Source organism: Phyllostomus hastatus, unplaced genomic scaffold, assembly GCF_019186645.2.
Source record: "Phyllostomus hastatus isolate PE091 unplaced genomic scaffold, TTU_PhHast_1.1 phas_contig_16, whole genome shotgun sequence".
NCBI classification, from domain to species: domain Eukaryota; kingdom Metazoa; phylum Chordata; class Mammalia; order Chiroptera; family Phyllostomidae; genus Phyllostomus; species Phyllostomus hastatus.
In genome coordinates, this window is record NW_025333643.1 from 2,112,753 (window position 1) to 2,123,425 (window position 10,673).

General features: G+C 51.2%; 1 protein-coding gene across 2 annotated transcripts; it reads right to left on the bottom strand.

The window, feature by feature from the left end:
- Positions 1-3,436: 3,436 nt before the first annotated feature.
- TRH (thyrotropin releasing hormone) lies at positions 3,437-6,575 on the bottom strand. 2 transcript variants are annotated; one of them, XM_045832409.1, is made up of 3 exons: positions 6,497-6,575; positions 5,314-5,538; positions 3,437-4,663 (listed from the first exon to the last, which is right to left on the bottom strand). In XM_045832409.1, exons 2-3 carry the CDS (start codon positions 5,528-5,530, stop codon positions 4,149-4,151), a joined length of 732 nt encoding a protein of 243 aa, XP_045688365.1. In that variant the 5' UTR covers positions 5,531-5,538; positions 6,497-6,575; the 3' UTR covers positions 3,437-4,148. The 2 variants fall into 2 exon arrangements, with proteins under 2 accessions (XP_045688365.1, XP_045688366.1); XM_045832410.1 differs by lacking the exon at positions 6,497-6,575 and adding an exon at positions 5,967-6,059.
- Between the last annotated feature and the right edge of the window lie 4,098 nt (positions 6,576-10,673).

Consider the following 10,673-nt stretch of genomic DNA (forward strand, 5'->3'; position numbering starts at 1 on the left):
CTAATGCCTGTCTTATACCCATTGTTGAATATTTTGACTATTGGTCTTAGAAGTAGACACTTAGAAAACTATCGACGTGCTTGGGGAGCAGACCTGCAGAATGATGCCACAGAAGCAACCTGCCGGGGAAGCTATTTCTCTGTTTCCAATTAGGAAGGTGGGAAATGAGGAGGTTGCCATAGGGATTATTGAGCTAAAAAAAAATCTGACTGCTTGGAATACAGCAATAAAAATGAACAAACTACTAAAACATGATGCTATATCATGAACAAACTTCAAAGACATTATGCTAATTGGCAGAAGCCAGGACAAGAAACCACATATTATATGATTCTATTTGTATAAAATGACTTAAATAAGCAAATTCATAGAGAGAAAGTAGGTAGTGGCTGCCTGGAGCAGAGGGTAGGGAGAAAGACTAATTGTAAACGGGCACAGATATCTTACTAGGGATCTGAAAATGTTTTGAAACTTATTTATGGTGACAATTACACCACTAGGTGAATTTACTGAAAATCATTGAATTGTACACCTGAAATGAATGAATATGACATATAAAATAAAATTTTAAAATAATAAAAATAAGTTGTTTAACAAGAAAAGAGAAAAAAGGGAACATACTGCAGTAGTTGAGAAGCTGGCCAGAAAGCTGCTATCAGCAACTGACTCTAATATTCCCAGGGCTGGACTTTGGATTCCGGGAAGCTGCTGCAGAAACACCACACATCACTATTGCCTTGCTTTCTAGCAGGAATAGCCAAAGCAGTCTTCCAAGTCTCACGTGAGAGCATCTAGCTGCAAAGGAGTCTGGGAAACACAGTCTTTGCTTGCCAACCTCCGCAGTACAGAAAGGTGCCCTAGGAGGTAACGCGGGGAATATGAGAAGCAGGAGGAAAGAGGGCTCTAGATAGAGTGAAGAACATAAACAAAGACCCTAAGGTCTGTTCAGGACATTAAAAAAGACGCCAGTTAGGCAGGCCATGGTAAGGAGTCTGAATTTCATCCTAGGTGAAATCAAAGCCATTGACAGGTTTTAAGCAGGGTGGTTGCCATGATCAGATACAGACTTCAAGAAGGTCCCTCTGGCTGTGTGCAGAGAATGGGTTTGGGAAACAATAGTGGAAGCCAGAGACCAACTAAGAGGCCACTGTAGTCTTGAGATGAGAGAGATGGTGGCCAGGAACAGTGGTGGCAGAGGAGCTGGAAGGAAATGGGTGATGTGGAGATATGTCTAGGACACAGTAAAAATTGGATGATGGGGGCTAGAGACATAGAGATAACCCCCAAGTTTCAGACTCATGAGCTCAGAAAAGTCACCTTCTTTCTTGGTTACTGTTTTTCTAAAATGGGGTGACTATGACGGGTAATTCATGTATTCAACAAATATTCACAAATCCCCTACTATGTGCAGTGGATGTAAAAGTGCTTTTCCCAATGCCTGGCTCCAGAGGAAATGCTCAGGATTTTTTTTCCCTTTTATCCTTCAAAGCTCAAGCTCAAACTCAAGCTTTGAAGGATAAAAGTGTCCCTTTCCCCCCCAAAAAAGGCTTCCTCCATTCCACCCCAAACCACACTGTTTTTAACACTTCTAAGCTGTGGGGATCCCAGTGCCTGTGTGGGGGCTGGACTGCCCCAGGGAGAAGAAGAGAATTACACAAGGCACAAGGCCTGGGCCAAACACCAGGTGGAGGAAGGGGAGGTGTCAGGGAAGGAGAGTCCAAGACACCTCAAATTTCAAATGTTAGCAACTCCATGGTCGTGTTATTTCTTCCCATGGAGCCTTTGTTAATGATCTTCCCTTCTGCCCAAAATATCTTTCCTCTTATTTGTCCTTTGACTCAGTTTGGATGTTTCCCCCTCCAGAGAGCCTGCTTTGCCCAACCACCCCTTATCTGTGTTCACTTTGCATCCTTTGCTCACCACAATCAGTACTTCTTACTCTAAATGGCCACCATCCGTTTGCTTGCCTGTCTCCCCACTGGGTGAGGAAGTCAGGCTGTGGGATTAAAATAAAAGTGATGTGAAGCTTTCAGCATCCATTCAACAAGTATTTATGGAGCACCCACTTCTGTGCCAGACCCTAACCTAGGCAGCTTTGATGACGGCAGGCACATGTGAGAAGAGAAAGATTAGAAGGATTTCAGTGAAGAGGGAAAAAGAGACATTTGCATTAGTCAGAATTAGCTAAGTTCAGCTGCAGTAACAAATAAACCCTGAAATCTCGGTGACTTAATACAACTTTAAGTTGTATTTATTTCTTGCACATGAGAAGTCTGATGTGGATGAGCAATGTCTAACTTCATCTGCCATTTGGACATGTGGCCTTCCAGGCTTCCATGGAAGGAAGAAAGAGGTAGAGCATGTTCGTGGAGTCTAACTGCCTCAGCCCAGGAATGATACCCTTCTCTTTTCAGCCCATTGGCTGGGGCTAGTCATGTGACTCCACCCCAACTGCCAGGGAGGCTGAGAAATGTGGGAAATACATGGACCATCTCTGCCACAGCATCCTAGGAGGAGTGAAAGTCATGTGTGTGCGAGGGGATCTGGGAACAGCACATAGACTTAAGGATAAAGCTGTGATGCCCAGTATGGACTCACAGTAAAACTCGTGATGAGATTTTTGGTTTTTTGCTTTTTTAAAAGATTTTATTTATTTATTTTTAGAGACAGGGGAGGGGAAAGAGAAAGAGAGGGATAGAAATATAAATGCATGGTTGCCTCCCATGTGCCCCCCACTGGGGACCCAGCCTCCAAACCAGGCATGTGTCCTAGACTGGAAATAAAATCGGCGACCCTCTGATTCGCAGGTCCATGCTCAATACACTGGGCTATGCCAGCCAGGGCTGCTTTTGGTTTTTGATTTTTGAGTGTGTATATGATTGGATTTAAGTGTCTTTAGATGGCCTCTTCAATTTGCCCCAGTCCCCACCACTCTCTCCTATTCTATACCCAGCCTGCCTCCATGCCTGGCCCGAGAAGGTTCCTGATTTGAGTCCCTAACCATAGCCTTTGTCTTTATTTTGCCTGTCAGGTGACACAGATTGTTGATTCCTACCACAGAGCTATGTGGATTACGAACCTGAGCCAGACCAGCCCTTGCACCAAACCAGGCAAACTCAAGGCAGGGTCCTGAGCTGACCTCTCAGGCCCATGGCTCCCCCTCAGCCACTCTGTGTCTTCCAGCAAGCCCTTCCTCTTCTCCAGGCTTCAGTTTCCCCAAGTGTCAAATGGGCTCCAGGGTCCCTGTCTACCTCCCAAACTTGTTCTGAGATGGGGCCAGTGGAGAGGACATTTCATTTCATCTTTCAGGCTCCCCAATTCCCTGCTTGGCGGAGGTGGAGACCTCTAGTCCTGTCCCCTCTCAGTGCTGAAAAGAGAAACCCCACAGCAACTGAGACACAGCCACCACCACAGAGCTCCATGATTATCCAGATGTCTGTTTTATTATGATTAGGATGATTAGCATTGACAAGGAGAAGGTGCCTAGCAGGTTATACACAAGCCACAACGTCTAGGGCGATGTTTACATATCCCCCACTCACTCATCCCACAAATACCACACAACGCAGCACCACGGGGTGTCTCCACCTAAAATGCTTTCCCCAAGTAGAACACAACTGTGAGTCCAGTGCTGCCACCCACAAAAAATACCACCAAGAAGGGGCGAAGGGAGGAGCAAAGAAGGGGTGGAGCTGGGGGCAAAATTCACATGTGGCAAATCGTGAAACTCAGGACTTGGGATGGACACCAAATTTGGGTACCACCACTTCAACTTCTCCCCACCCTCACTGGCTGCCTGCCCCAGAAGCACTCTGCCTCTCTCTGAGAATCGCTTAGAAAACACAGAAGGGTCATCTTAGCTAGGGCTAAGGCAGAGGAGCAGGCCTGCGGCGGGGGGAGGGTCTCTGGGATCTGCCCCTTTGTCACCAATGCAAAATGAAATAATACAGGTTTTTAACTCATAGGATGGCTTTCCGTGTTCCTGAAGGAGGGGGGCAAGGCCAGGGGTTTGGGTGTGTGCATACAGGGGGACTCGGGTTTATGATGAGAGACCTAAGGCGGTGGGGAAGAGGAGGTCACAGAGGGCTAGGGCACACAGGGCTCAAGACATTCTTAGACCCCGCACTCGACTTCACAGGAAACTGTGTTCACTCCTCCACGGGCTCCCTGGTCCAGGCTGCCCGCCGCCCGGGGTGCTGCCGCTTCTCCTCAGGCCCTTGGCCCCTGCTCAGGTCATCCAGGAGCCCCAGCAGGAGGCTGGCTTGACCACAGGCGCCCTGGAACCCACATGGGCCTCCCAAGGCTCTCTTGCCGGGATGCTGGCGTTTCTGGAGCATCAGCTCTCCTTCTTCCTCCTCTTCTTCTTCCTCCTTCTCTTCCCAGATCCTTTGGGCAATGGGATCCACCAGCCGTCTTCCTGGGTGCTGCCTCTTGGTGAATGTATACCCCAGCCAGGAGGAGCGCCGGCCAGGGTGCTGCCGCTTCTGCTGGGTCACATCCGCTGACCACATGGCTGCATCCTCCCGCCGGCCTGGGTGCTGCCGTTTGTGGGGCCCCGAAGCCCCTCCTTCTTCCTCTTCCTCTTCAACTCCCTCTTCTGCCTCCTCCCTTTTGCCTGGATGCTGACGCTTAGAGAGCCAGTCAGGTTGAAAGATCTGGGACTCTGTGGAAAGAAAGAGGCCAGTGAGGGGCGCCCCTGACCTCTGAGTGCCCACTCCAGCCTTCCTCCCAGTCAAGATAGAAATTGCTGCAGAACTCACCCAGACTCACGGCCTTACATCTGCTTCCCAGGACTCAGACACACACACACACACTCACGCAGATGGTCAGAGCATGCTTCTGGTTCCAGTCCCAAACTCTGCCACTCCCTAGCTGTGTGACCATAAGCAACTCACTTTACCTTTCTGAGCCTCAGTTTTCTTCTGTGTAAAATGAGGGGTAATAACACTACCTATCTAAGAGGTTGTTAGGAAGATCAACCTCTAAGTGTGGCAAGGTGTTCCAAGGGCTTAGAACAGTGAGTGCCTGGCATATATACACCTTGTAAGCAGTCAGCACTCAGACTCTCTCCCCAGCCCAGAATCTTCTCCACTGAAGATATGCTCTCTGGGAGATATTCATTCCCAGGACTGAGATGCGAGAGGAATGTGGTCCCAGAAAAGGGTCAGCTCACCACCCTGAGGAGGGTGTGGCCCCTGAGAGTTTCTGAGAAGGAGGCTGGATGATCAGATGCTCTCTCTCCTCTGCTCTGGGTTTTCCCCAGTGCTCTCCTAGGGCTCCTCTTTCCCGGCCAGGCACAGACCGGCCTCTCACCTGATTCTGGGTTTCCCTGGACCCCTCCCAGCCGCTGGAGGTCTTCTCGAAGGAGGAGGAGACGCCCTGCCTGGCGCAGGAGGTCGTCCAGGCCCGGGTGCTCTGCAGCCGTCGCCGCCTCCTGCTGGACCACCTCGCCCTGTGTGCGGCCTCCAGGGACACCGTGGGTCAGGGTCAGAGTCAAAGCCATGGCGAGCAGCAACCAAGGGCCAGGCATCCTGGCGTCTGGGGTCGGGAAGACAGAGAGAGCATAAGCGCGCCGCGCTCCCCCTTCCTGCCCTGGCAAGTCGCCTGTGGCCGGAGTAACCATTTTAACACACCATTCAGGGAGCAGGACCACCTGCCACCTTGGAGAGGGGGCAGCAGGAGGATCTGCCTCGGGCTCTAGGTGCCCTCCACCCACTGAGATGCTTGGAGCGCCTGCCCGCGCCCAGTTCTGCCTGCGGGAGCCAGGAGGCCGTGGGAACCCTCGCCACAGCCCACTCTGTGCGCCACCTTGTCCCCCGCCCCGCCCCGGGCCGGGGCGGCCAGCGCTGGGGTAGGCTCCGCAGAGGTGGAGCCAAGCCTGCAGCGCCGGCCCGACGGCCGGGATGCTCACGCCGCATCGCGTGCCCAAGTTGTCTCCAAGGTTCCCCATGCAACAACACTCTTACCCCAACACCCCTTCGCCAGCGTCCCAGTTCCAACGCTTAGGTACTATTTCTAAAGCTAAGATTCTATGACTAAGCTAGGAATCGAATGCTGACACTAAGATCCTAATGGCGTCGTTAATTCCAAGGCTAAAATTCAATTTCTAGCGCGAGTCGGAGATTGTAAGGCTAAATTCGATTCTAACGAGAAAATTCTGTTTCTGACGTCGGGATTCCCATTCTAACTCGCGGGCTCCCACGACCGCCGACGCCCCTGCTGCCCAGGTGCACCCTGGCGTCTGGGCACCCGCCGGCGCCGGCGGCCGGCCGGGCTTCGGGTGGCGAATCCTCCGCGCGGCTCGCAGACGCCGAGACGGGAGTGCCCGGGGGCGGCCGCCGCCAGCGCGCCGGAGCCGGCGGAGCGCGGGGATGCGAACGGGCGCCCCACCTGCGCTCCGATGCAGCGGCTTCTCCCGGGGCGCACTGGAGCGCGGGAGCAGAGGGGCCCGGTTCCCGGACGCCGCTCGCAGAAGGAGAGGGACGGAGGCCGTTACCTGACGAGCGCGACCTCCGCGGGACCTGTCCGGGATCCCGAGGCTGCGAGTCCGGCGTTCGGGGGTCTCGAGGCGGTGGGCCGAGGGTCCCGGAGCGCTCGCAGGGCCCCGGACGCCGGCGCCCGCTGCTCCGCCCGGCCCCCGCTTATATCCGCGCGAGGCAGCTGCGCGGGTGAGGTCAGCGGGGAGGGGTCGCGGCCACCGGGAAGGGGCGCTGACGGCAGCCGGCCCCGCGGGTACCCCGCCCGCTGGCCTGCCAGCTCCGCCGGAAATCTGGGTCTGGGGCGGGGGCGGCGGCGGGGGCGGCGGGGAGAGCGAGCTGACACACGCGGCGGCCAGGCCGGGCGCCGGTGCGGGGTCACTTCTGCACCCAGCTCGGAAGGTCTGTGGTCCGAGGAAACGCTCGTGCGGGGACAAGGCGACAGAGACACAGAGAACGGGGACAACTGTAATAGAACAACAGTAAAAAAATTACAAAATTTCAAAAACATTAAAAAATAAAAAAGATAAAAAGAGACACATGGGAGAGAGTGGGAGGTAAAGACAAAGACTGAGAGATGCTACAGAAACAGGGAGATACAGAGCAGACACAGGCCGCACACACCACGGAGACAGACAGACAGACAGTCAGACAGAGACAGAGGCAAACGCCCGGAGGGAGGGAGGGTGGGGGGGGAAGGGGCAGAGTGAGAGAGGGAGACATTGGGGACAAGTGGGATCTGGGCTCTGATCTTGACTGTGTCACCTCCGGCAAATGCCTCCCACTCGCTGGGCCTCAACTTTGTCCCCTGCACAGTGCAGGGTGGGTGGGGGGGACAGTGTTCAGAGTGCCAAAACCAGTAGTCTGTGGGCCACCACCATTGACAGACTGTTTTGTGTGACTCGCACAGTTCTTTTCTTTAAAGCCTGAATAACCAACAATTTTTAAAAGGTTTTATTTATTTATTTCTAGAGAGAGGGGAAGGGAGGGAGAAAGCATGAGAGAAAAACACTGATCGGTTCCCTCTCATATGCACTGTCCCCCACACACCCCACACCCAGGGCATGTGCCCTGCCTGGAAATCCAACCAGCCACCTTTGGCTTTGCAGCACAATGCTCAACCACTTGAGCCACAATTGAGTCAGGGCTGAATAACCAACATTTAAAAACCAGGAGAACTCAGGGAAAATGTGGTTTTATGACTTCTCTTGGAAAAGAGTGGACCCACACTTCCTCTCTGTCTGCCCTTGGTTGCCCCACTCTCTACCACTCCCTGCTGTCTCCAAATGTTTTGCCATAGTAACTAAGAAGGGACATTGGAGTTTGCGGCCCCTAGACCAGAAAACTGTTGGGGTCCACCCTACCCAAGCAAAAGAGGGGAGGGAATGTTGGGAGGAGAAAAGCACAGATGCCAAGGAGCTTGTCCCCCAGCCGCTCCCCAAAGTCACATGATACCTTGGAGGAGAACCCTGCCACATCTAGTCCGGGACACAGCCTATAACCTGAAGCACTTAATGGCTCCCTTGTCAGTCTGGGAGATGCAGAAATTAGCCAGGCACACTCAGAGAGAACCACATTTTAGACTGAACAACATCTGTGAAGGCCCCTCCTACCTCTGGATAATCCTAACAGTGTTCTGTCTTCACACTCAGTATTTCTTCAGCCTAATACTTTCACTGAGTGTTGTATGCCCAGACCATGCTAGTGGTCTGGCAAGGGGTTCCAAAAGTTTTTAATTATTACTCCTTCCCCTGGCAGAGCACCCAACCTTCCCAGCATGACCACCATCTCATTGCATCCTCACATCTCCCTGCAAGATGAACAAGGTAAATACTATTAGTCCCACTTTACAGACAAAGACACAGAAGCCTGGAGAGGCTGAAGGAATTGGAAGGTTAAAAGTGGAAAGGAACTTTCCAATCACCAGCTAGAGTCCTCTCCTCATTCTGAGATGAAGAAACTGAGGCCTGGAGAAGATGACCTGATCGGCTTCCCAACTCCCAGGCACACTTTGTGCCCCCAAGTTCAGGTGGTTGGAGGGGGTAGGTTGCACCTGGGCTTGCTCTGTCCACCAGACTCCAGAATTTGAGGATTGCCAACCTAACTAAGCATTTAATCAGACGGACAGACCTGTTATCTTTCACATACAATGGTGGAGGTGTAAACTGATGCAACCTCTTTCGGTGGCAACCTGAAAATGTAACACATATGTGCTTTGCACAAGACAATTCCCATTTCTCAGAATTCATCCTACAGATACCCACACCTGTGCATGAGGATGTGTACACACAGGACATTCAGTGCAGCGTGGTTTATAGAAGCCAGAATTGGAAACAGCCTGCATGTCTGTCCACTAGGGGGCATCTGCTTAAATCGACTAGGGCCCATACACCCCAGGGGGTACTATTGAAGCTTTAGAAGAATGGGCTGTTCCATATGTACAGATGGGAACAAGCTCTAGGAAAAAAAAGTGAGAAAGGCAGAGTGAAGAGCAACGTGTACATCATGTTCATCTGTGTGGTGGTGCAGGAGATGGTCTCGCATGCTCTAACGCAGAGAGTCTCTGTTGGGGTGCACAAGTACAGTGCGGGAGGGGAACTGGAGAGCCAGTTCCCAGGCATGGGAGGACAGTGCAGGGGGTTGAACTTTTTCTCTGTGAAGCATTACCTAACCACAAACTAACAAACAGCACAAAAAAAATTCTTTCTGAGGCTAAGGCTCAGTAAGTGTGGTTGGATGGAAAACCTGCCTAGTAGAGGGTGAGGGGGCTGGAACATCGCCCCCTGTTGTGCCCATATGATGCATTTCTATAATCACTCAACTCAGTCGAGTTGCCTGTTAGGAGGAGAGTTCCTAGACAGCAGAGGAGGAGAAAAGGAGGTTCCTACAGAGCTCAAGGGACCAGAGAGGATGGTAGAGGCATCTGGTGTGCCCTTAGCAAGCCCATGCTCTCCCTCCCTCCTTCCTTCCAAATATTCACTGAGCCCCCAGTGGGAAACAGCACCTGTTCTAGTCATTAGGCTCTGTATTAACCATGTATTTCTAACGCTTGACTTCTGGGGTCTTGCTGACTCTGAAAGGACTGCCAAGCCCAGAGTGGGCCAACTCCTGGTGATAAAGAGCTGACCGGGAAACACCTTTCATATGCAAACAAACCAATCCAGAGCCACAGCCCTACCACTTGCTAGGCTACTATCTTCTTGCCCTAATCACCCAGGGCCAGGTATCAAACAACTAAGGATAACCTGTATGCCCCAGAGCTTACTGAAATTATTGAAATTTGCCAATCCTAAACTTTTTGACCCACCTGGCCCATTATTTCCTGCAGAAGCCACAATAAAGGCTCTTGCCCATCTTTTGTCCCACTCCCTGCTCCCTCTGCCTCCTGATAGACCCTCATGCTTCCCCATGTGGCCCTGCATGGTGCAGTGTGCCCCCTTTTCATGGGAATTGTGGGTAATAAGCTACCTTTCCAATAGCGGTCATCTCCTGATCAACTGGCCTCACAATGCCTAAATAATAATAAAGCCTACATTCAAAACAGAGAGCTGAGAGTCTAGTCATTATGTTGCATATATTTTTCTTTTTCTTTTTTTAACTGATGAGAGAGAGAAAGAAACATAATTTGTTGTTTCACTTTCTTTATGCATCTATTGGTTGAATCTTGTATGTGACCTATAACTTTGGTTACGGGGATGATGCTCTAACCACCTGAGCTCCCAGCCAGGGCTATATTTTTTAACTTTTTTTTCTCTGACAATACAAATGTATTTGTACTGTAGTTGATGATCAGATTTATATAGCTGTGCTTTGGAAAATGAATAATGGGATAATTTAGTGGCAAGTTTCTGCACTATTTCTAACTCCCAGTGCCTACCCTCACCCCAACACACATGCACACACACATGTATCTCCCTTCCTGCAGGAGGTCCGTTGAGTTTCTGGGTGGGCTCTGATGTTCCAGATCCACCTCCCTTGAGTTCTGTCTCAAAGCCCCTCTGTTCCCTGTTCAGAAATATCCTCTAGATATTTTAGGATCTTTATTGGTTCTGAGCAACAGAAGGCCCTGAAGCAGCCCCTCCCAGCTTACCTTTTAATTTTTTATGGTATTTTAATTTTTTATTAAACTTTTCATTTTGAGAGCATTATAGATTCACATGCAATTGTAAGGACTAATACAAAGAGATCATGGGTACC